We start from the raw sequence: 24,087 nt of genomic DNA on the forward strand, positions 1-24,087 counted from the left end.
CTTAAAAAAATCCAGGTCAGATTCAGGAATATTCTTCTGAATTTAAGTTGTCATATAATCACCGAAGATTGTCCAAGAGTAGATTACATAATTTGTAGATTATGTTTGCTGACCAGTTTTTTTTTTTTTAAAGATTTTATTTATTTATTTGACAGAGAGCAGAAGTAGGCAGAGAGGCAGGCAGAGGGAGAGGGAGAAGCCTACTCTCCACTGAGCAGGGAGCCTTACGCGGGGCTCGATCCTAGGACCCTGGGATCGTGACCTGAGCCCAAGGCAGCCGCTTAACTGACTGAGCCACCCAGGCGCCCCTACTGACCAATGGTTCTTAATCATCATGCTTGGTTCTTGCTAAATAACTTTAAAAAAAAGTTCATCTACTAAGATTGAGTAAGAAAAGAACATTTGATGTGTCCTTAAGAAGTTCTTTTTATCTTTTGCTTAGTTGATTTGCATATTGTTAATGACGATTGACTTGCTTTTAATGCTTTGGTTAAATGTGATGAATTTTCTTTGTGTTTAGCTATTTGAGTTTTTACATTACGAACTTGAGGGAGCTTTTAAGGGGATTTGTGGAGATGAGATTCTGAATAGCTGGTGGCAATTGCATATTGCAGGCTGTGTAAAAGCATCTCCGTAAGCTTTCCTTTACTGTTTTTTTCCTGTATCTGCTTTACTGGACTTAAAATATTTTCTCATGTGTATATATTTTATAGATATTTTTCTTAGTGTAATAAGGAGATGATAAGATGAAACAATTTGAGTAATGCTCAGAATAACTTTTTAAGAAAAATTTCATGATTTATTACTGTCCAAGGTAATGGTTTATCTTAGTGAAATAGACCTTTCTAATTAGATGTTTTCCTCACAATTTGACAACTAGAGATGATATATTGTGTTTGCTTTTGCCTTGGCCTTAACTTTTTTAAATTCAGGGGCAAGATGGCTTTTGACCTTGTGATAAACTCCTTTTCTTTTTTACTTTCTAAATGTTGAGCTGGATGTGAGGGTGACTTTGATACATTTCCTAGGTCAAACACCTGGGATGGGTTTAATTTTACCCAAGGAAGTTTGATAATTTTGCCTTTCTTTTCATGTTTTACTGTTTCCAACTTGAATTTTGGAATGTTAATTGATTTTAACATTTGAGATAGAAGCCATAAGCTTCATAGATTTATGTTTATTTAAAACTAGCTGTTTAAGAAAAAAATAACCATAATGAGAAATGGTACTGTTGGAAATAGTATAAGTAACTAATACTATTAGTTAACTAGTACCAAAGAGAGATTACTAAGATCTCATGGACCATGGATTTTCTTTATTTTGAAGATATTGTTGGAGGTCTTATTTCTAAATACATTTTATCAATTTGAGGTAAAATGCCCTGAGGTAATTACAGGTAATTAACAGAAAGCAGCAAATTGATGGTTTCTTTGGAGACGTTTAATCTAAGTTCCGTGTTAGTATTTGTCTCATTTTTTCCCAGTGTCTGGTGAGATACATTGACTATGGAAATACCGAAATTCTAAATCGATCCGATATAGTTGAGATTCCTTTGGATCTGCAATTTTCTAGTGTTGCCAAAAAATACAGACTTTGGGGACTACAGATTCCTTCTGGCCAAGAAGTTACCCAGTTTGATCAGGCAAGTCACAGATTTTAAATATTTTTGTTAATGGAAGTAAAGCTATGTATTTGACACAAAATATAAATGTAGTTAAATTCTGCTGATTTTCTTTAATATAAAAGCCTGTATAAATTAGTGAAAAATACAAATTATAGAATAATTGAAAGTAATTATGTAATTTAAAATATGAATTATATAATGATTCAAAAGCAATTATTTGTACTCATCTTTGCTAGGTAAACATTCGTGATGATCAGAGTTGTATATGCTTATATATTTACATAATAAGTGTAAATAGTTTCTTCTCATGTGAAAGCTTGAGTCTTTTATAATGGAGACTTGTTTTTGAGGCAGTATTTATTACATAAAAGTGATCTTTAACCTAGCCCTGGCCATAAATATCACAAAACTGAAATTAGTAGAGTTGTGAATTAATCAGATTTTTATCATTTTGGCAAGGGTTCATACTGTTTGGTGTACTTTTCAATGATGTTCTATCTAGATTCTAGTTTGTATCCATAGATTCTAGTTTGTATCAATTTCCATTAAAGTTTGGGTTAGTAACCTAATTCTGGCAGCCATCTGATAATTTCAGGGGTAGTCTTATGGGAATTCTACCTCCTTTTAAATCTCCTGTGCAATAATGATGTTCTTTTGGTGTGTGTTAATGCTGTTGAGATATTATTGCTAAGTAATCAGATTTGCATTTTTTTATTTAGCAGCTCATATGACTTATGTGGAATAGTAAAATTCAGAAACCTCTTTGCCTCTTTTTTTCTGTTTTGTTTTGAGAACCTTGGAGGTTGTTGGGCATAGTTTTGTCTGCAGTATAGTTACTTATAAGAAACATTTCTGTACTTGGAACTCAGACTTTCAGAAGTACATAGATATTATTGTAAAATTACACCCCTAAATTTCTGGTTTAAAATCTGAAGTTTTTTATGTTTCCCTTTAATCTAGATGTTTTGACCAAGGTAGGGGCTTGTTTTGAATTTCTTATATGCCTAGAACCCTAGAATCTTACATTTACTGACCTTAGAATTCCTCTGCTCTCACCTTGTTATTTTATAAAGAAATTTGGTCTAGAACAATTACATGACTAATATTTAAAGTCATGAAGCTAATTGTGGCTGGGTGAGAGCTAGAACTCAAGTCTGTTGCTGTTCTCATGGTAAGGCGATATAAAATTTATGTTGATTAAAACAAATATGAATCAAGAATAAAAGGTCATTTTTAAAAGTTAGTTTTGGAACTGAGGAGTAAACTTTAATTATTGGGAATGTTTTGTGTGCTTCATAGATTCTTTACAGGTGGTATTATTTGTATTTGCATGCTTATGTTCGGTAAAAAGACTATTAGCAAACTGAATGTTTTCTGGAAGAAAATAGTTACTCTTGAATGTCTCTGCTTAGGAACCCCATGTTTAGCCATTAATTCTCAGCTCAAGGCTCAAATATAATTTCCTATGTAAAGTCTTTGCTAATACCCACCATCCATTCCCCTGTAGCTGTTTCATTCAGTGAATAAGATATATAGAATTGCATTTTTCCTTCCCCAACAAGATAGTGAGCTTGTGAGATGAGACTGTCTTAGTAGAGATAATATTTTATTCATTTTTCTGTGCCTGATCTCCTTGATCTTGCCTGTTAGGTGTTAGACGAGCATCCAGTTTATCTAGCATTTGAACAAATGAATGAATAGTAGGGATTTAGTTTAAAAGAGAGAGAGAGAGAGAGGAGAGACCCTTCCAGAGGGTGACCTAGGCACTAAAATACCCTCAGTACGTTTTAAACCAACACTTTCATACCCATGTTATAACACAGTTGAAATTAATACTCAGAATAGTGGTTACAAATGCTGAAGATCACATGAAGATTTATGCCCTAAATGCCTTCCTTATTTTGAAAATTTTATGTAGAATCAGGGAATGAGAGCTAGAGATTGGAATTTGGGTTTAAAAGATTAAAGGCTTTTTAGCCTGTTTTCTAATATATCCAGACAAGATTAGGTAAATTAAAATAGAAAGCAAGTGATGCTTTCTTGGTTTTGAATAAAGCTTACCAGTTTGGGAAACACAATGAGATATGTCTTAGAAAAATGACATCATCCTTTTTTAATCATTGAAAGCTCTGTTCTAAAACAATGACTAGATTTATTTAAAAGATAAATCTTATTTATGCCTTTTAAATACCTAACTATGTTTTAAAAATAAATAAATAGATCTCTCTTTCCGGCATGCAAGATTTAATGGGAACTATAACACATTTCTCACTATAAAAATTAAATATTTGACATTTAAAAAAATATGTAGAATATATATTTTTATGGTAAAGTATAATATTAAAAAACCCATGTATCATCTACTTGGTCATTCTTTTTGTTAGAATTTAGGAGAACTTAGAATTTATTCCAAGTTTAGGGTTCTGTCTTTGTGATTATGTATAATTCAGGGAGAATTTTGTTGAACAACTAAATGTGATTGGCAACCATAACTAAATGGAATTTGACTTCAGGGAAAAGTCTAAAAATCAGATTTTTGCATAACATATTTTAAACAAGGAGTAGTATACCTTTAGAGCATTCAGCTTTAGGTAATTAGAACTCTTGTAGAAAGTAGATTATTTCCATTTAAATCCATATGTTGCCCAAAGACAGAGTTTCTTGAAATTAAGAATTTTACATATTCCAGCAATAATTTTCAGACACTGTCACTTCCATTAACATTGGTTAGGAGTAGAAAGTTGTACTTGATTTTAGATAGACTTTCAGCATAAAGGTGATGATGTGAACAAAGGCAAAAGAAAAAAAATTAAATTTCCTTAAAATTTACAGCCATTGACAAGTCCTTGAGACAGGCAGAGTGTCCTTCCTCTAGGAACTCAGCTGCCTCCATGTTAAAACTTTGCTAGTAGCAAAAGGCAACCTTAGCTTAACATTAGCCTGACCTCCGAAATCCTGCAAGTCTCCTTTAACATGTAAAAATTCCTTTGGAAACTTCCTTTATCTCTACCCACCCCTTCCCCGCAAGATATATGTTAGCAGTCATCCTCCAAGCTTTGGCCCACTGATAGACATCTGAAGGGTCTCATGACTAAGATTTTACTAGACAGTAGCAAATGACCTTTTCCTAACAACAGCTAGCCCCTCAATGTCCTCTAAACCTTGCTTCCAAATTCCTTAGAGACTTAAGCTTTCCCTGACCTCCTCCCATTTTGAAAGTATATAATGGGCCACTCCTCATGACCCCAGTGCAGCTCTTTTTGCCCATGGATCTTGTCCCGTGCTTTGATAAAACCACCTTTTGAGAAGACATCTCAAAAATTCTTTCTTGACCGTTTGCTCCTGAACCCCAACATTGTTACATCAGTTGAAACCGAGGGTTTTTGTACGAAAGAGGTTAACCCAAAATCACATTCTGATTGATTGAAATCTTAATCTGACATATTTCTGTGAACCATATTTTGAGTTGGTTAGCTTTGTTTGCTTGATCTCATTTGTTGGTGATGCCTTCTGAACCATCTTTGCTATCTATATTGGTATTCTTGGTAAATTCAAGCCTCTCAGGATGTGTATTTAAAAATTTTATGATTTGAAAGATTTACAAAGCCCGTGTTTTTGTAAACTTAAAATACTTTGTCATTTTGGTTTGTGGATTAAAATTTTTTTTTTTGGGATGGTTAATGATGAGCATTTACCGTTTACCACCTTCTGCCCTTTCGGATGCACCCTTCTAGGTCCAGGGGTTCTTAACTTGGGGTTAAAATGTATCACAGTGAAAAAATTTTCTTTGTAATTCTATGTATTTTGTTTTATTTTATTAATTAATTTATTAAAGATTTTTTATTCATTTTTTTTGAGAGAGAGTGAGCACAAGCAGGGGTTGGGGAAGGGCAGAGGGAGAGGGAGAAGCAGGCTCCCCACTGAGCAAGGAGCTGTTGCAAGGCTCCATCCCAGGACCCTGAGATCATGACCTGAGCCAAGGGCAGACACTTAACTGACTGAGCCACCCCAGTGCCCTTGTAAAACTATTTTTAAAGTTTTGTTGAATTTGAGTGCCTTTTCTAGATACTAGATTTCATTTTTATGTGCTGTACTCCTCAGGACACCATTTCATTTCATTGGGACCAAAATGGTCAACACCATCTGCTTGGTTTAAAACAATTATTCTAGGGTGTTTAATTGGTACACATTTTAAAATTTATAAATATGGCTGCCTATACAGGTATTAACTCTACTTCTGGAAAGGAAGATTTCTCCTCTAAATGTATAATTAGAATATATTCATACAAATGGAGAAGTATATTTGCATATAGCCAATAACAAGGTAAGAGTACTTTTATAGAGTTTTCAGAATGAAGAAGTATGATTGTTTGAAAAACTGGGTAGAAACAAAATAAAGTGAAGAAAAACATGTTGGTGTAGTTGGTTTACAACTTTTTTCCTTCCCTGTCTTTCTTAGGGCAGAACCTTTTTGGGGAGCTTGATTTTTGAAAAGGAGATAAAAATGAGAATTAAAGCAACCTATCAAGATGGAACAGTTATTGCTCAGGCTGAGTATGGCAGTGTGGATATAGGCGAGGAGGTGGCTAAAAAAGGATTTGCAGAAAAATGCAAACTCACTTCCAGCACTAACACTTGTGAGGAAAAAAAATCAGATCCTGGTCAGCTTGTCCTCAGGAACCTCAAAAGCCCCATTCCCTCATGGGGGCATAGATCAAACCAGTCAGCCTTCACCCGGCCAAAGGGGCGCTTAAGTGGGAGGATGACTCTTGATCTGAAGAATGAAAATGATGCAGGAAATCATGTGACATTTCCAAAGTAAGACTGTCACGGGGTTTTTAATCTTAACTAGTTTCTAATTCATGGTAGAAGCTCTTGTCATAGTAGAAGTCAAGGCTTATGTTTTTGGAGTCTTTTATCTATGTCAGTGATTTTGAGGGATGGTACTCATTTCTATTTTTCTCAAACATGTATTTCTGTCTGCTTTTGCAGGAACATTTTTATTAAAAGCCATTTTGAAAGAAAAATCATGCCTCAGTTGTTTAAAGTTCACATACTAGCTCTTCATATTAATTCTTTGGAATATGTTTATCAAAAATAAAAATATACCCCTAAATCTGAATTATTTAGGCAAAGCCAAAATTTCAGATAAACTTTGAAGTTTTCCTATGGCTTTAAGAATATTTTAATGACTTTTAGGGCATTACCTTTCCTTTTTAACAAAAGAGAAACTCTTTGTTCTTCCTGTGATAACTTGTTATGATGGAATTTGATTATTACAAAGGGAATTCACTTTTTAGACGATCTTGAATTATAAATTTGAAGCTGAAAGCCATGTTTAATGTTTCTAAGTACCAAACGATTTATAAACTTCTGTATCATGATCCAGGCCATGATTCCATGTCTTGGGTTATGTAGCTGTTTTTGGGATCTTAGAAAAAAACTGTAAAATGGAGTGGGGTTGATGGGGAGGAGAAATTGGAAGAAACTGATAAAGAATGCTTTTTACTGTATTTGCTAGAGTTGATATTGCTACAAGCTGGCATATATTTGAGTGTTGGCAGCATTGTTTTTGAAGTTAGCTTAATATATATTATGGTATAAAAAGCTCAAGATGATTTAGTTCAGCTTTATGATCTCTGTCAGCCTTAGACAGTTTGGTTTTTAAAATGAGTGAATTTGTTTTTAATAGGGAAAATTTGGCTGTTGGAGACTTTAATTTAGGGTCTAATGTCAGCCTGGCAAAAATTAAGCAGGACCAGAAGCTGATTGAAGAAAATGAAAGGCTTAAAACAGAGAAGGAGGTTCTTCTTGAAAGTTATAAAGTTCTAGAATCCAAAGTAGAACAGACTGCCCAGGAGCTGCAGGTATGATATGTTCACTGGTGTAAGGTAAAGAATGACTGGGTAATCTGTATACTCATCTGCTCTTCTTTGTTTAATTTGCTGTCACTTTTTGTTTTCTTCCCTTTCTCTCCTCCTCTCTCATTCTCTCTTTTCTTTATATTTGTTTACAGATGAAGTTTTTTCTTACACTCCAAACTAATCATCTTTGGATTTCATTGAGTGTTTGAAAAATTAGTGATTCATTTATATTTCCTTTTATGTTCTTTTTTTTTAAAGATTTTATTTATTTATTTGACAGAGAGGGAGACACAGCGAGAGAGGGGACACAAGCAGAGAGAGTGGGAGAGGGAGAAGCAGGCTTCCTGCTGAGCAGGGAGCCTGATGCGGGGCTCGATCCCAGGACCTCGGGATCATGACCTGAGCCGAAGGCTTAACGACTGTGCCACCCAGGCGCCCCTCCTTTTATGTTTTTTTAAAAACTTTTAACTGTGGGATATTTCAAACATTCCAGAAGGAGAGAGAGTTGAATAATTAACCTTATGTATTCATCACCCGGTTTTTACATTATTAGACACATGGGCAGTCTTTTCAAAAAAAGCTATACCTCCTGAGTTACTTTATTTTATTTATTTATTTATTTATTTTTAAAGATTTTTTAAATTTATTTGAGAGAGAGTGAGAGAGAGAGAGAGCATGAGCAGGGGCATAGGGAGAGGGAGAAGCAGATTCCCCAACTGAGCAGGGAGCCTGACGCAGAGCTCGATTCCAGGACCTTGGGATCATGATCTGAGCTGAAGGCACATACTTAACCAACTCAGCCACCTGGGTGGCCCAGAGTTATTTTAAAACAAATCCCATTCATAATATTCTACTGTATATGTTTTAGTGTGTGCCTCTGGTAGAGAATAACTTTGAAAAAGACAACCGTAATACTGTACATACTTAAAAATTAACAGTAATTCCTTAATATCTTTTAATATCCAGTGTTCAGATTTCCTGGGTGGTTCTATGAATGTCCCTTAGCTTCTTCCAGTGGGGATCCTAGTTTAGGCCTGTGCCTTGCATTTTGTATGATAGTCTCTTAAATTGCTTAATCTGCATCCTTGTGTTGCTTAAGAGTCTCCTTTTCTGCATGTATTTCCTTTTATGGTAGTTAGGTCTCAAGGTTTGCTCAGATTCAGGGCATTTTTTTCTACCCCAAGAATATTGTGTATTTTTCAAATGTGTAAGTGTTTTCTTATACTAAATGTGCCATCCTAACACTGTCTCCAATTCACCATCACCAACTGGATGTCCTGCCATTCATTTGTGATACTAAATACCCAGCAGTTGGCACAGACCCCACAAGTTAAGGGCTCAGTCCCATAAGACTTCTTCCACTTCAGATACCAGCCACAGTCAGGTTCCCAGGCTACCTACACTTCTGCCTGTAAATTTGAGAGTTCCTGTGATCCCTACTCCCCTGTTCAATAATTTACAAACAACTCATAGAACTCAGAAAAGTGCTATACTTATGATTACAGTTTTATTATAAAGGATATAACTCAGGAACAACCAAATAAAAGGAAGAGATGCATAGAGGAAGTTATGATGGGGGTGAAAGGTAGAGTAGGGAAGCTGCGGGTATTTAGCCTACCACTCTACCAGTATGGGTTTGTTCACCAATTTGGAAGCTCCCTAAAACCTAATTATTTGGAGGGTTTTTTTTTTTTAAATGACCGTTTCATTAGGTCTGATTGATGAATTCATTGACCATTGGTAATTGAACTCAATTTTCAACCTTTAAATCCATATGTGGCATTTTCCAGGGAGCTCTGCCTCATAAATCCATAAATCTTGGGTTCTGTCCATTATAACCTTTTATTTTTATTTTTAAAGATTTGTTTATTTATTTTAGAGAGAGCACGTGCTCGAGGCTGGGGAGGGGGAGGGGCAGAGGGAGAGGGAGAGAATCCAAGAAGACTCTCTGCTGAGCACTGAGCTCTGTCTCACAAGTCTGATATTTATTAATATCATGTCCTGAGCCGAAATCAAGAGTCTGTATACTTAACCGACTGAGCCACCCAGGTGCCCCATAACTAACTTTTTATCTGGAGATATCCTACTAAGGAAGGGCATTTCAGAGATAAGGTCTCTTCTTAGAAAATAGTCTGTTTCTTTAGAGGTCTAGTTGATAGGGAGATTAGTCACCTGCCTTTTATTTTTTTTCTCTGGGCGTGTTCCCCTGTCCTCTTCCATCAAAAAGTATAAATGGATTACAGTACATCTACTGTACCTACTCAAGGTATAAAATGTTCAGTTCCACTTCAGAAAGTTCCTTGGTGCCTCCTTACAGTCTAACCTCTCTTCCTCCCACTCAAGACAACCACTATTCTGATTTATATCACCATAGTTTATTTTTCTTGATCCTGTACTTCATAAAAATGTAATCCTCTGATATGTATTCTTTTGGATCTGGTTTCATTCACTGAACATAATGGTTGTGAGATTTATCTATGTTGTGTATATTAGAAGTTTGTTCATTTTTGGGGCGCCTGGGTGGCTCAGTCGGTTAAGCGGCTGCCTTCGGCTCAGGTCATGATCCCAGGGTCCTGGGATCGAGCCCCACATTGGGCCCCTGCTCAGCGGGAAGCCTGCTTCTCCCTCTCCCAGTCCCCCTGCTTGTGTTCCTGCTCTTGCTATCTCACTGTCTCAAATAAATAAATAAAATCTTTAAAAAAAAAGTTCATTTTTATTATGGAGTAGTATTCCATTGTAGCAATATACCACAGTTTGTATTTAGGGTGTTCTAGTTTTTAGTTGTTATGAATAAAGCCATTGTGAATATTTTTGTATAGGTCTTTTTGTGAACACATAGCATTCATGTATCTTGGATTACAGAGATTCTTTCCTCAGCCACATCCAGTCTACTGATAAGTGCATCAGAATTGTTCATTTCTGCTCTAGTGTTTTTGATCTCTAGTATTTCTGCTTCTTTATTAGAATTTCCATCTCTCTGCTTTCATTGCCCATCTATTCTTGCATTCTGTCTAATTAAGTACTAGAGCCCTTAGCATATTAATCATACCATGTTTAAAATTTCTGGTCTTGACAGTTGAGCATCTATCCATGCCATGTCTGGGTCTGATTCTGATTCTTGCTTTGTCTCTTCCTCTGTGTTTTTTGTCTTTTAGTGTATATTCTCCCTTTCTCACTCACCCTGCTTATGTGCATGCGCCATCTCTCTCTCTCTGTCAAATAAATAAATAAAAACTTAAAAAAAAAAGTTTCCCTGAGGGCAGATCTTGTTAAGAACAGAATACTGTAGCGTAAAATGCTACCTTTTCCCCTTTCCCTTTTGGAAGCTTGAGAGGATTTTTCTCTTATATTTATACTGTGAGAACGTGGTAGAGATCCTGGGGGTAAAAGTGGAGGCATCCTGATGACTGGGTCTGCCTGGAGTTTTTAACTCTGAGTTGTTCACGCTGAGTCTTCAGCAATTGTCATTTGAAGTTGAGGTTTACCTACTCCAGCTGGTTCCCTCAGAGGTTGCTGTTCCATATAAGTTGTGAATGGTTTTTATTTTCCTGTCTGTCTCTCCAGTTTTGAGGGCAGCAGTTTGCCCTGTGACCTCATCTTTCTTAAAGATCTAAGAAGGCTTGTTGATTTTTCAGTTTGTTTAGCTTTTTACTTGTTGATAGGATGTTAGAGTGACTTCCAGGCTTTTTACATGCTGGACCAGAAACCTGAAGATCTTAATGTTTTCAAAAAGTACTGATTTCTGTATCTGTTGGTTTTTAAAATTTCTTTCTTTCTTACTTAATTAATTGATTTTTTTACTTTATAATTGCCTTCCTTCCTCTTTAATTTGCCCTTTTATCTTCTTTAGATGGAAATTCATATTATCGTTTTTAATCTTTTGTTCCTTATAACATTTATTTTTTTTTAAAGATTTTATTTATTTGAGAGAGAGAATGAGAGATAGAGAGCATGAGAGGGAAGAGGGTCAGAGGGAGAGGCAGACTCCCTGCTGAGTAGGGAGCCCAATGTGGGACTCGATCCTGGGACTGCAGGATCATGACCTGAGCCAAAGGCAGTCGCTTAACCAACTGAGCCACCCAGGTGCCCATGTTCCTTATAACATTTAAAGATACTTCCTTTTAAGTACTTCCTTATCTGTAGCCCACAGATTTTGATACTTTGTTTTTATTGATTAAACATATTTTTAGAATTCTGTGATTTTTTTTTGAATCATGAATTATTTAGAAGCATATTATCTAATTTTCACATATTTGGAGATTTTTTTTCCCCCAGTATATATATATTTTTTAAAGATTTTATTTATTTATTTGACAGAGAGAGACACAGTGAGGGAGAGAGAGGGAACACAAGCAGGGGGAGTGGGAGAGGGAGAAGCAGGCTTCCCGCTGAGCAGGGAGCCTGACGTGGGGCTCGATCCCAGGACCCCGGGATCACAACCTGAGCCAAAGGCAGATGGCTAATGACTGAGCCACCGAGGCGCCCCTCCCCCAGTATATTTTTGTTACTGAGTTTTAGTTAATCTCCTGATATTAGCATACTTTCTGTGGTTTCAGTTCTTTTATTGTGATTTGCTTTATTACTCAGCATATGATTTGTTTTTGGAAGTGTTCCATGTACTTTAAAAAATTATGCATATTCTACAGTTGTGTGGTGGAATATTCTCTAAATCAAATCAAATTAGCTGATAGTGTTGTTGAAGTCTTTTGTATCCAGACTGATTTTTCCGTCTACTTGTTCTATCAGTACCCAGAGAAGAGTGTTGAAATCTCCAGATATTTTTGTGGTTTTGTCTGTTTCTTCCTTTTTTTCTGTTAAGTTTTACTTTGTGAGTTTGAAACTTTGTTATTAGTTGCATACACATTTAGAATAGTGTCTTCCTGATGAATCATTTTTATGGAATATCCCTTTTTATTGCTGGGAATGCTCCCTGTATTGAAGTCCACATTGCCTGATGTTAACATAGCCATGTTTGCATAGTATATCTTTTCCATCCATTAATTTTTATCTGTCTCTTTTTATCTAATAAGTGTGTCTGAAGAGCAACATATAGTTGAACCTGAGCTTTTTCATCCAGATTTATAATCTCCTATCTTTTAATTGGAGTGTTAAGCTAATTTTCATTTACTGTAATTATTGATGTGGTTGGGTTTGAATTTGCCATCTTTTCTGTTTGTCTTATTTGTTCTTTGTCTTAAAAACCATACTCATTGTTTTCATCTGATTTCCAGGGTTGGTGTTTTTTTTATACAAGTGGACTAATAATAAGCTCAAGATATTTGAGAACCAGCTTAATTTCACAATTCTTTTAGATCTAAATGATTCTTTTCCTCAGTATTTTATAGTTCTCTTTCACATACAGTTCATTAGTAATTTGTATTAAAGATTTGTTTAATGTCTTTGTGAAACATTAAGTACATTTTCAAAGATTTAACAACTTTTTATTTTCCCACTCTTAGATTTATGTATTTTCTTCTTAGATTTATTTAATTTCTTAGATTTATGTAATTTTGGAGTAATTATAATAACAATTCCAGTGGCTATAAACAGAATTGAGAACAAACATAACTGATTCTTCATGGTCATCCTACTCAACAAAAGGGAGCAGAAGGGCATGAACATACCTGAGTGTAGCATACTAGTAATAAGCATAAGCATTCAGTATATTCTGGTTCTCTCTTTTTATTTAACTGAAGAATTGGAGAGAATGTGAGGACTAAGGAGCATGCTGTTCAAATACTGCGTAAAATTTCTATGTTTATGTAATATCTGGTTTGGAGTATAATTAGACTAAAACTGCTAGGTCTTTATTCATATTACTGCTCTATACATTATTTTAGATAATCATGGTAGACTCGTATTTAAGATACCACTCAGAATCAGGGAGCTTAATCTAGCTTAGGTCAAAGAAGTGATGTTTTTGATTATTTTGTAATGTAAAATGACACAGGACTTTTTCAAAAAATAGTCATTGATAATCTTTTGGTGTCTCTAGGGATCTTTTATCTTTTTAAAATTTAAGTATTAAGACATAAAATATGTGGAATTTGTTTCTCTTTGGCTTTTTATTAGAATGAAAGATGAGTCTGTAATCTGTGTGAAGGCAGAAGACTGGAATAGATTATCTTTTTCAGATCCCAATCAGTAGGGAAATCAGTTGTCCTGTGGTTTAAACATTTAAAAAAAAAAACTTTTTTAAAGGATTTATTTATTTATTTATTTTAAAGCAGGAGTGAGAGAGCATGAGTCGGGTGGGGGAGAGAAAGAATCTCAAACAGACTTCACACTGAGCATGGAGTCCAGTGTGGAGCTCGATCTCATGACCCTGAGATCATTACCTGAGCCAAAACCAAGAGTCGGACACTTAACTGACTGAACCACCTAGACGCCCCCCAGTTTTTTTAAAGTAATCTCTATGCCCAACATCGGGCTCAAACCCATGACCCTGAGATCAAGATTGCATGTTTCACCAACTGAGCCAGCCAGGTACCCCAATATTTTTTAACCTTTAAAATTTTGGTTATGCCTTAAAATCATTTAAGTGACAGTAGAAATATAGTTTCTTGTTTGAGATTCACTAGGATGTGCTTGATTTTTGTTGCAGCAAGAGAAAGCGACTACCATGGATTTGACTAAACATTTAGAAAGCATTCTGAAGACTCATGTAGGTACCAGAATGGAAAATCTGGCAGCTAAGGTTGAAATATTGAAAGAAATTAGGTAGGTAAAAGCATATTTTTGAGAAGGATAATTTTAATTTGTATTTATTTTTAAGATTTATTTATTGAGAGAGAGAGTAGAGGGAGGGGCAGAGGGAAAGGGGAGAGAGAGAGAGAATCTCAAGCAGACTCCGTGCTGAACACAGAGCCTGACTTGGGGCTCGATCTCAACCCTGAGATCATGACCTGAGCTGAAATCAAGAGTCGGATGCTTAACTGACTGAGCTGCCTGGGTACCTTGAGAAGGATAATTTAAAATAATTGTTAATTAGTTAATGCTTTGTTTAAATTATATGTCCACCATTTTTCCTTTGACACTTAATCTTTATTTTTTTTATTTTTTAAAGATTTTATTTATTTATTTGACAGAGAGAGAAAGCAGGAACACAAGCAGGGGAGGGTAGGGAGGGAGGAGAGGGAGAAGCAGGCTTCCTGCCAAGCAGGGAGCCAGATGTGGGGCTCGATCCCAGGACCCCAGGATCATGACCTGAGCCGAAGGCAAACGCTTAATGACTGAGCCACGCAGGCACCCTGATACTAAAGAGAGAAACTAAAAATACTACTGAGATAAGTTTTATAGTGTTTGTGTCAGCATTCCTTTGTCACTACATGGAGTTATTTTGTTCTAAAGTCATCGATGAGAGTGAAATTAAAAAACACAAGTTCTAAGTGGTTTTATGGGAAACTACTATGTCCATTGTATTGCTTAGTATTATTTTTAGGCTTATACCAAAACTAAAGATTTGAAAGAAAAAAGTGGTTTTCGTACAGTCAGAAGAAAAGTCTTCATGGAATCAGAAGAGAAGAAATTGTTTAGCAAGTCTTGTGCAGAGTTTATTCAGCATTTGTCAGACTCTGTATATGATTTATTTAGGTATTATATTAATAGATGATGGCCTTATTGTTGGTTAGGGATAATTTGTCACTCTTTCCTGGAATGTGGAAAAAAAAATAGTTCTCAAGACAACCTAGTTCCCTTTTCATGCTACACAAAGAACTTAAATCAGTAATTCATTTTCTCACATACTTTGAAACAATAAGAAGATGGTCATCTGAATTAAAACTGTGTGTTGGTGTTTTGTCCAGTGGAAATTTATATTCTCCAGTATAAATCCATCAGTTGTCATCTGGTTTATAAGCCTCTAGATAGTTTGAGTAATTTTGTCCCTCTAGAGCCTGATCAGCTTTTCATGCACTACCAAAAATTAAGTAGCTGCACTGCCACAGCTATGAGACAAACTTAGGACCAAAATAATCCAATATATTTTAGTACATTTTTGAGGAAATAATGTGCTATTAGAATGGTGGCAGTCTAGTTAGAAACTAGAGAAAAGAATATGGATGGACCTTGTTGGTTTTGCTAGCTGGCCTGCTTCTCCAATTGCTTTTTTTCCTTTTTTCAACCCACAAATGCTAGTCTGCTTAATAGGGTATAAGGACTAATGTGCCTGCAGTCTTAGTAAGCAAGATTGGCTAAGTCTAACGTTTTTAAAGAATTATTCAGAAATCTAACTGTATACCAGCATTGAAGGTGTATCTGATATCATTTAAAGTTCTGCAGACTTTTGAAGTTGTCCTTTATGTAAAAATTTTTTTCTTTTTTAAGATTTTATTTTTATTTATTTGACAGAGAGAGAGCACAGGCTGGGGAAGTGGGAGAAGTAGGCTCCCCACTGAGCAGGAAGCCTGATGTGGGGCTTGATCTCAGGGTCCTGGGATCATGACCTGAGCCGAAGGCAGATGCCCAACTGACTGAGCCACCCAGGCGCTCCTATGTAAAACTTTTTGATAAAAGTTTTATTTGATTTTTTTCTCAAATGTATATATATTTTTAAGATTTATTTATTTATTTGAGAGAGAGTGTGTGTAAGCACGAGCAGGGGGGCAGAGGGAGAGGGAGAATGAAAATCTCAAGCAGACTCCATCCCATGACCCTGAGATCATGGCCTGAGCTAAACCAAGAGTCGGATACTTGGGCGCCTGGGTGGCTAAGTTGAATAAGCAACTGCCTTCTGCTCAGGTCATGATCCCAGAGTCCTGGGATCGAGTCCCGTATCGGGCTCCCTGCTCAGCAGGGAGTCTGCTTCTTCCTCTGACCGTACTTCCTCTTGTGCTCTCTCTTCCTCTCTTTAAAATAAATAAATAAAATAAAATCTTAAAAAAAAAAAAAGATGCTTGACCAACTGAGCCACCCAGGTGCCCCATGAATCAAATATATTTTTAATTACAAGTTATGCCAGTTAATTTATGATTTTATATAAGGTTTTAGCAAGTACCTCTTCATAGCCAATGTTGTATGTTTTAACTTTAGACTATTATTATTTAAGTGCAACTTTTTCTCACATCAACTTACAAATTTCTTGATCTTTTCCTTTTTGCTTATGTTTTTAAACAGACGTGTCAACATCAGTGTTCGTTTTGGAAATGATCTTTCAGATGCTATGCAAGTGTTAGATGAAGAGTGCTTTACTACCCCAGCTTCTTTGCCTGAATTAGAGAGAATTTGGGCAGAATACAGTCTTGCTCAAGAGAACATACAAACTTGTGAAAATGTGGTGGGTCAAGAATTTTTCTCTATTATGGTTTTATTTGTTGATCATAAGGGGCTATCATTTGAGAAAGAAGGATTGTAGGTATTATAGTGATACTTTGTATGAAATATTTAATTTTTACAGCATCTGCATATTAATAATTTGATTCCTAATTTTATTGCCTTGTTAAAAAAAGATAGGATAGATAAATGGTGATTGTGGATAAAGTGTTAACAAAATCTTTTCCCCTTTTGCATGAACATTCGACCATTGGTCAATTCCTTCTCTTTTCCCTTGGTAATTTGGTAAAATGGTATTTCAGTCATGTTACTAGGCAGCGTTGACTAGATAAATCTCCCTAGTTGGTAATTTATATCTGGACTTGAGGAACTTTAAACTACAAATACTTGGTGGTGGGGGCTCTTGCAACTGGGCATACCATCCTTGAGGAACTTTGGAAGCTATGCCTATAAAAGATGGTGGCTTTTGAGGGGGGTGAAGCTTATAAGCTAGGGTGGCTGTGATACCTGCTAATGTATCTTGTTTTTGGGTCTGAATGGTGTGTTTTATGCTGCAGTATTGGACTCTGCCTTACTATTAAATGCTATTTAAGCCACCCATTATTGAGAGGTGGTTATTAACGGGTAGGGGAGGGTATGAAGAACATATTATTTCCTATGACATCTTTATTAGCAAAGGTGCAAGTGTATTTCCTCTCACAATTTTTAGTTTATATTGAGCTGAACAGAACTCCTTGTTTTTCATATAAAGATACTTACCACAATCATAGCTTTCCATAGTATGTATGAGTTCTGTACTTGTGTTTGGAGTTGCCCCATTGAATTATTGGTGGTTTCTACCTCTGGGGATTGTACCCCAAAAGCCTTATTCATACCTAGGTTGCTCATTTGGCAACCTAGCTGACTCTAAGTGAGGAGTGAACAGAATAACTAGGCCTTTGGAAATGCCAGGAGTGTTAAATTTGGAGAAGGGATTATATTTGTGTCATTTTACATGTTAGGCCCTAACTGATTACTTCTGATTATGTAAGAAAAAAGTGACAGAAGCCGTAAGTTTTGAATCTATATGAGACACAGGTAATGTTATTAGGTACTTTATAAACTTTTTCTTATACTTTTAAAATGGACAGTTTTGCTCTTATTTTATAAATGAGGAAATTGAGTCCTACAGGGTTTAAGGAAATTGCTGAAAATTACATAGTGCTAAATGTTAATACGGTATTTGAACCTAGGTATGTCTGACTGCGAAGTGTATTCTCTTTCCATTTAAACCGTATTGTAAATATTAAAGTAATTCATGATGTATTTTCATGTAATAAGATGAAAAAGAACTGCATTTTAATTTTTGTTTTGTTGTTTTTATGGTTTGAGCATAGGGAAGTGACTCAGGACAGAGAGGGAGAAGGCTTAACATAGCTCCAAGGCTTGGTATTCTAGTAAATTTTTTTCATCATTGGCTATCAGGGAAATTCAAATCAAAACCACATTGAGATACCACCTTACCCCAGTTAGAATGGCAAAAGCTGACAAGGCAAGAAACAGCAAATGTTGGAGAGGTTGTCGAGAAAGGGGAACGCTCTTACACTGTTGGTGGGAATGCAAGTTGGTACAGCCACTTTGGAAAACAGTGTGGAGGTTCCTCAAAAAATTAAAAACAGAGCTACCCTATGATCCAGCAGTTGCACTACTCGGTATTTACCCCAAAGACACAGATGTAGTGAAAAGAAGGGCCATATGCACCCTAGTGTTCATAGCAGCAATGTCCGCAATAGCCAAACTGTGGAAAGAGCTGAGATGCCCTTCAACAGATGAATGGATAAAGAAGTTGTGGTTCATATATACAGTGGAATATTACTCAGCCATCAGAAAGGATGAATACCCAGTTTTCACATCAACATGGATGGGACTGGAGGAGATTATGCCTAGTGAAATAAGTCAAGCAGAGAAAGTAAATTATCGTATGGTTTCACATATTTATGGAACATAAAGAATAGCATGGAGAACATTAGGAGAAGGAAGGGAAAAATGAAGGGGGGGAAATCGGAGGGGGAGATGAACCATGAGAGACTATGGACTCTGAGAAACAAACTGAGGATTTTAAAGGGGAGGTGGGTGGAGGGATGGGTTAGCCCGGTGATGGGTATTAAGGAGGCCATGTGTTGCATGGAGCACTGGGTGTTAAACGCAAACACTGAATCATGGAACACTACTTCAAAAAAATATTTTTTAAACAGATTTTATTTATTTGACAGAGAGCATAAGCAGGCAGAGTGGCAGGCAGAGGGAGAGGGAGAGGTAGGCTTCCCGCTGAGCAGAGAGCCTGATGTGGGGCTTGATCCCAGGACTCTGGGATCATGACCTAAGCCGAAGGCAGACCCTTAACCAACTGAGCCACCCAGGATCCCCTCTAGTAGATTTTTAAAAAAAAATCATTTAATCTCTACACTTAATGTGGAGCTTGAACTCATGACCCGGAGATCAAGAGTCATATGTTGTCCAGATTGAGCCAGCCAGGTGCCCCTGTGATTTTTTTTTTTTTTAAGCGGTATTAGTTTCTGCTGACTGCTAACGTTTCAGGACTTAATTTTAGGCTTCATTGCCCTAAAGTTCATTTGATAGACTGAAGAGTGGGTAATTGAATAACAACAGTTATAACTGCTGCTCAGAGTTGCCTTTTTTTTTTTTTTTTAACGGGTGAGGAGGGGCAGAGGGAGAGGGAGAGAGAACCTTAAGCAGGCGCCATGCCTAGTGCAGAGCCTGATCTCACAACCCTGAGATCATGACCTGAGCTTAAATCAAGAGGTGGACGGACACTTAACTGACTGAGCTACCCAGGTGCCCCACCATTTTATTTCCCTTATTGAACTTAATTTAGGTCTTAGTATTATTATTTTCATTTATGTATTTTGCACAGTACCTTAACTTGATTGCCATGTATATTTTTGGTGAAGAGATTCTTTTCTTTTTCCTATATAGTTACAGAATGGTCTGGTTGAGCTTACACAACAAAGAATATTCTAAAATTCAAGTTTTAAGTGTATGTGGCAGACCTGTTATAGGTAGCAGAGACACAAATTTAAGACATGATCCTCTCTCTTGGGTATGGGATATACATATAAATAGTTTCAATATAACTGATAAGTACTGTAATAGAGATAATGCATAGAGTTCTTGGATCTCTCTCATATGCCTATTTCCAACATAGCCTCTTAGACAAATTGGAGGTTTTACCATGGTGGAGATTAACTGAATCTTGAAGGATAAGTAGATGAAGGAATTGAGGGTGGAACGGGAGTAGGAGGGAGTTAGTGTGTAATTAATAATAGGAACTTGTATAATTTTCTTAAGAGAAACAAAAATTTCAGTGTTGTACATATAATAGGAAAAATTAGAGCAGGATTATTAAATGTCTTATTTGTGAGTTGGGTGATTTCAGGAGAGGGATATTTGTCTTAAAAACTACTGTGTTTGGAGAATGTAATGTTAAATTTTACTTTAAGACATCAATATTTTTTTTGACATAGGTCAATGTGTAAAAAAAAAAAAACCCACCTGGTGTATTAATGATGGTTATTTGTTTTCTTTTTCCAGAGTGAAGGAAATATTTTGATTGCCAAAAGAAATGAAGTGCAACAGAAACTGAACATGGCAGTAGAAGTTTTTATTCTGGAAGTAGATGAGTTACCTCTTAATAAACGCTTGAAAACATTGCAGGTTAGAATTTAAAAAGATATATGTACATTAAAATACGTTTATCAAAAAAATATGTTTATCATTTGAGAGGTGAAATTCGCATTTACCTTGAGACTTCAGATAGTACTGATGGCTGCAAAAATTTTTCTTCTCTTCGATGAACTCTAATTTCTTTTTAATAGAATTGAAGTGTTACTTCAGTCTATTAAATATGTTTATGTATATAGGTGTATCCTGCAAATAAGGTAAAATGGTCGGACACATCAGGCTTGCTAGAGCAACATTCACTGGGAAAACTCAATGGAGGCAGAAGCAGTAGCGGGCATGTGAGTCCCTGTTGTCTGTTGCATTCTGGCAGAAAATCTGGTAGGGTCACATGTCAAGAGTTTAGGAGAGGAGTCCTGATCTAGGATCAGGGGCTAGAGTACAATAGCAATAGGATGTTATGGAACCTTGTCTTCAGCCTTATCCCGTTATCTCAGCAATGACTTTAATTTGGAGTGAATGGGCATATGTGGCAGTGTTATGAAACATTCCACCTATTAACGTAATTTTTCTCTTCACTTATTCAGATCTTTTTTTTAATGTCCTTTAATTATGTTTAAAGTTTTTCTCTAAAAGCCTCTGGCATTTCTTTATTTAACTCCAAGCTATGTATATGTTTGGTTGCTTTTGTGGATATTATCTTACTTTCCATTTCTTAGTTATTTTTGGTGGTGTAGCGGAATACTGTTGATTTTTATTTATTTATTATTTTTTTTACTGTTGATTTTTATATATTGATGTCTCTGGCAACTCTCCTGAACTCTTTTAGTTCTCATTTCTCTATTAATATTCTTTGAACTTTCTTTATGGTCATATCAGTTGAAAACAGTAACCCTCTTCTCCATCTACTTTTATATATATTTGAACTTTTACTGCTTTGGTCAGCATCTTTAGAACAAGTTAAGTCGTGGCTGTGCTAGTTGGCATCCTTGACTTATTTTGGACTGCAGGGAATGTGTTTGCTAGAGAGTTGGAGAAAAGGATATTCAGGGACATCTGAGCACTCTTTCTGTCTGCCTGGAGGACGATGTAGTTTAGATGATACCATGTATAGTATAAGTTCTTCCAGAATAGTGAAGTAACCTGTGCATACAAAAGGGGAGTGGTGTGGTAAGAATGTACCTGTCTACAGTGCAATTTCTACTTTAACCTGTAAAGGCTTATTTCTTCTCATGAACTGTTAGTAAACATAGGGTTGCAACCAAGATTTTTTTTTTTTTAAGATTTTATTTATTTATTTGACAGAGAGAGAGAGACAGCGAGAGAGGGAACACAAGCAGGGGGAGTGGGAGAGGGAGAAGCAGGCTCCCCACTGAGCCAGGAGCCCAATGTGGGGCTCGATCCCAGGACCCTGGGACCATGACCTGAGCTGAAGGCAGACACCCAACGACTGAGCCACGCAGGTGCCCCTGCAACTGAGATTGTTTGAAAAACTCTTTTCTTCTTAAAGTTTAATCTTAAGAGACTTTTTGCTGTATCTGGTTTGTTTCCCTTTCTACTGTTCCCCTCGGTCACCAGAATATTCTTTGAACTTCTATTTTGGTGAAGTAGTTTGATATTTACTTATATTCTTCAAGTACTTAAGAAATAAAACTTAACTTTAACAATAATAGAGGTCAAAGAAATTAAAGTTCATGATTTCTGATTTCCTCAACAGTTATTGAGACTTCTTTTGTGGCCTAAAGTATATGGTTGATTGTTCATGACTGTTCTTATAAGTTAAAAAAGAAAGTACATTCTGGGTGTTCTTGGTGTACAGTTCCTGATTTATAGCTATTATTTTAACCCTTAATCTTCTGTATCTTTGCTTAGTTTTTGGTCTAATCAGTTTATCAGTTTTGAGGTATTTTTGTTATATATTCTAGTTCTTTAAGTTGTTAAAAAAATTTCAGTGCTGTATTGTTGGGTGTTAATGTATTTATTGGTTGTTATGTATTTTAAACTGTATTCTTTTTAACCCTTATTTAACCTTATTTTTCCTTTATGGTGTTAAAATATTGTTTCCTTTAAAAATTCCTTTTCTACCTGTTTTTTTTTTATTATTATTTGCTTTATCTTTTTTCCCCTCTATTTATTTTTAATTTTTATTTTTTTAAGGTGTTATTTATATATTTGACAGAGAGCACGCACAAGCAGGGGGAGAGGGGGAGCAGCAGAGGGAGAGGGAGGAAACAGGCTCCCTCCTGAGCAAGGAGCCCAATGTGGGGCTTGATCCCAGGACCCTGAGATCATGACTGAGCTGAAGGCAAATACTTAACCAGCTGAGCCACCCAGGCATCCCTGTCTCAGGATATCTTATTTAAACATTTAAACAATTGCTTGCATTTAAGCACTTTAAACATTTGTTTCATTGGCTATAAAATATTAGGTCCAAAGTCCATTTTTCTTTCAAACTTTTGACAGTATTAACCCATTGTCTTTTTATTCCCATAGTTGTTCTCAATCTGATTTTTGTTTTTCTGTGACCTTTTCTCTCCACTGGAAACTTTAGTATTTTCTCTTGACTTTGTTCCTAAGTTGCACTAAAGTTTAGATTTAATCTGAGTCAATTCAGTCTGAGATTTTATATCTTTCTTTAACTCTAGGGAATATTTGATACTTATTTCTTAAGATATTATCCCTTCTCCCCCTGCCCCTTTACTTTTTCTCTTATCCTGGGACTTCTGTTAGATGGACATTTAAATTTCTTCTATCCTCTACATATTTTAATTGTTCATCCATTTTTTTGCTATCTTATCCTTTTCTGTGTCTTTTTTGGGGGGATCTGAGGAATCCTGACTTCACCATCTAGCTCACTAAATGGTTCTCTAGCTGTATCCTTTTTGCAATAGTGAATGCTTTGTGTTCTTTATTTCAAAGGTTATTTCTTTTATACCTAATAACTTCAGCTGGTTATTGTTTATAAGTACTTGGTTTTGCTTTGTGTTTTCAGTATTCTTTCTTTTTGTTGAGAGTATTTGTTATGCTTGTTTCGAGTTCTTGACTTTTGCTTCCTTTTTTATAAGGTGGCTTCGTTTGTTACATTCCATTCAGAGTTCTGTTGGTCACACATTTCATCCTCCTCTGTACCTCCCCTCCAAGATCTCATATTGCCTTGGAGAACTATAAGCTGTCTTAGTTCTACACTGTTGTGTAGGTATGGGATAGGGTGGTAAAGGGGTCCTAGGGAGGGATGAAAGCTTGGGATGTAACTTCAAAGACTTCAGGTGGGTTTAGGGAATAGGATGAGGTTGTTTCTCAGAGCTTCTAGGGTTACATTTTGGGCTCAACTACTTCCTGTAGACTTTTCTTCTAGATGATCTTACTCTTCAGTGGACCTCCCAGTCCCTCTGCCTCAGCCACTACTCTTTTTCAAGGGCTACTACCCTTGGGTGTAAATGCTATCTGGTATTCAGGGGGAAAAGGGAAGAAAAGAAATGCTTAGGGGATAGCCAACTTTTCTGTGCCAGTTATCAGTTTTTGCCTCATCTAGGTTCCTGTACTGTACTTGTATAAACCATTGCCTCTTGCTTTGTGCTACTGCTTTACAGTGTGAGAGAGAAGGGCATATGAAGAAGGTTCTCTTTTCCCACATGCTGTTTTCTGCTGTGG

At 36.1% G+C, this 24,087-nt stretch overlaps 1 protein-coding gene across 1 annotated transcript in view; it reads left to right on the forward strand.

Moving 5' to 3' along the window:
- The window catches only part of STK31 (serine/threonine kinase 31), a 79,121-nt gene that overhangs the window by 12,278 nt on the left and 42,756 nt on the right, over positions 1-24,087 (forward strand). The window contains exons 5-10 of the mRNA XM_028119364.2: positions 1,484-1,642; positions 6,084-6,442; positions 7,317-7,491; positions 14,093-14,208; positions 16,603-16,762; positions 20,350-20,472. Of these exons, the coding sequence (XP_027975165.2) occupies positions 1,484-1,642; positions 6,084-6,442; positions 7,317-7,491; positions 14,093-14,208; positions 16,603-16,762; positions 20,350-20,472 (1,092 nt within the window). The remainder of the gene's footprint in view (positions 1-1,483; positions 1,643-6,083; positions 6,443-7,316; positions 7,492-14,092; positions 14,209-16,602; positions 16,763-20,349; positions 20,473-24,087) is intronic.

Source organism: Eumetopias jubatus, unplaced genomic scaffold, assembly GCF_037043125.1.
Source record: "Eumetopias jubatus isolate StellerSeaLion01/CBP00866 unplaced genomic scaffold, mEumJub1_p1.0 scaffold_14, whole genome shotgun sequence".
Taxonomy (NCBI): Eukaryota; Metazoa; Chordata; class Mammalia; order Carnivora; family Otariidae; genus Eumetopias; species Eumetopias jubatus.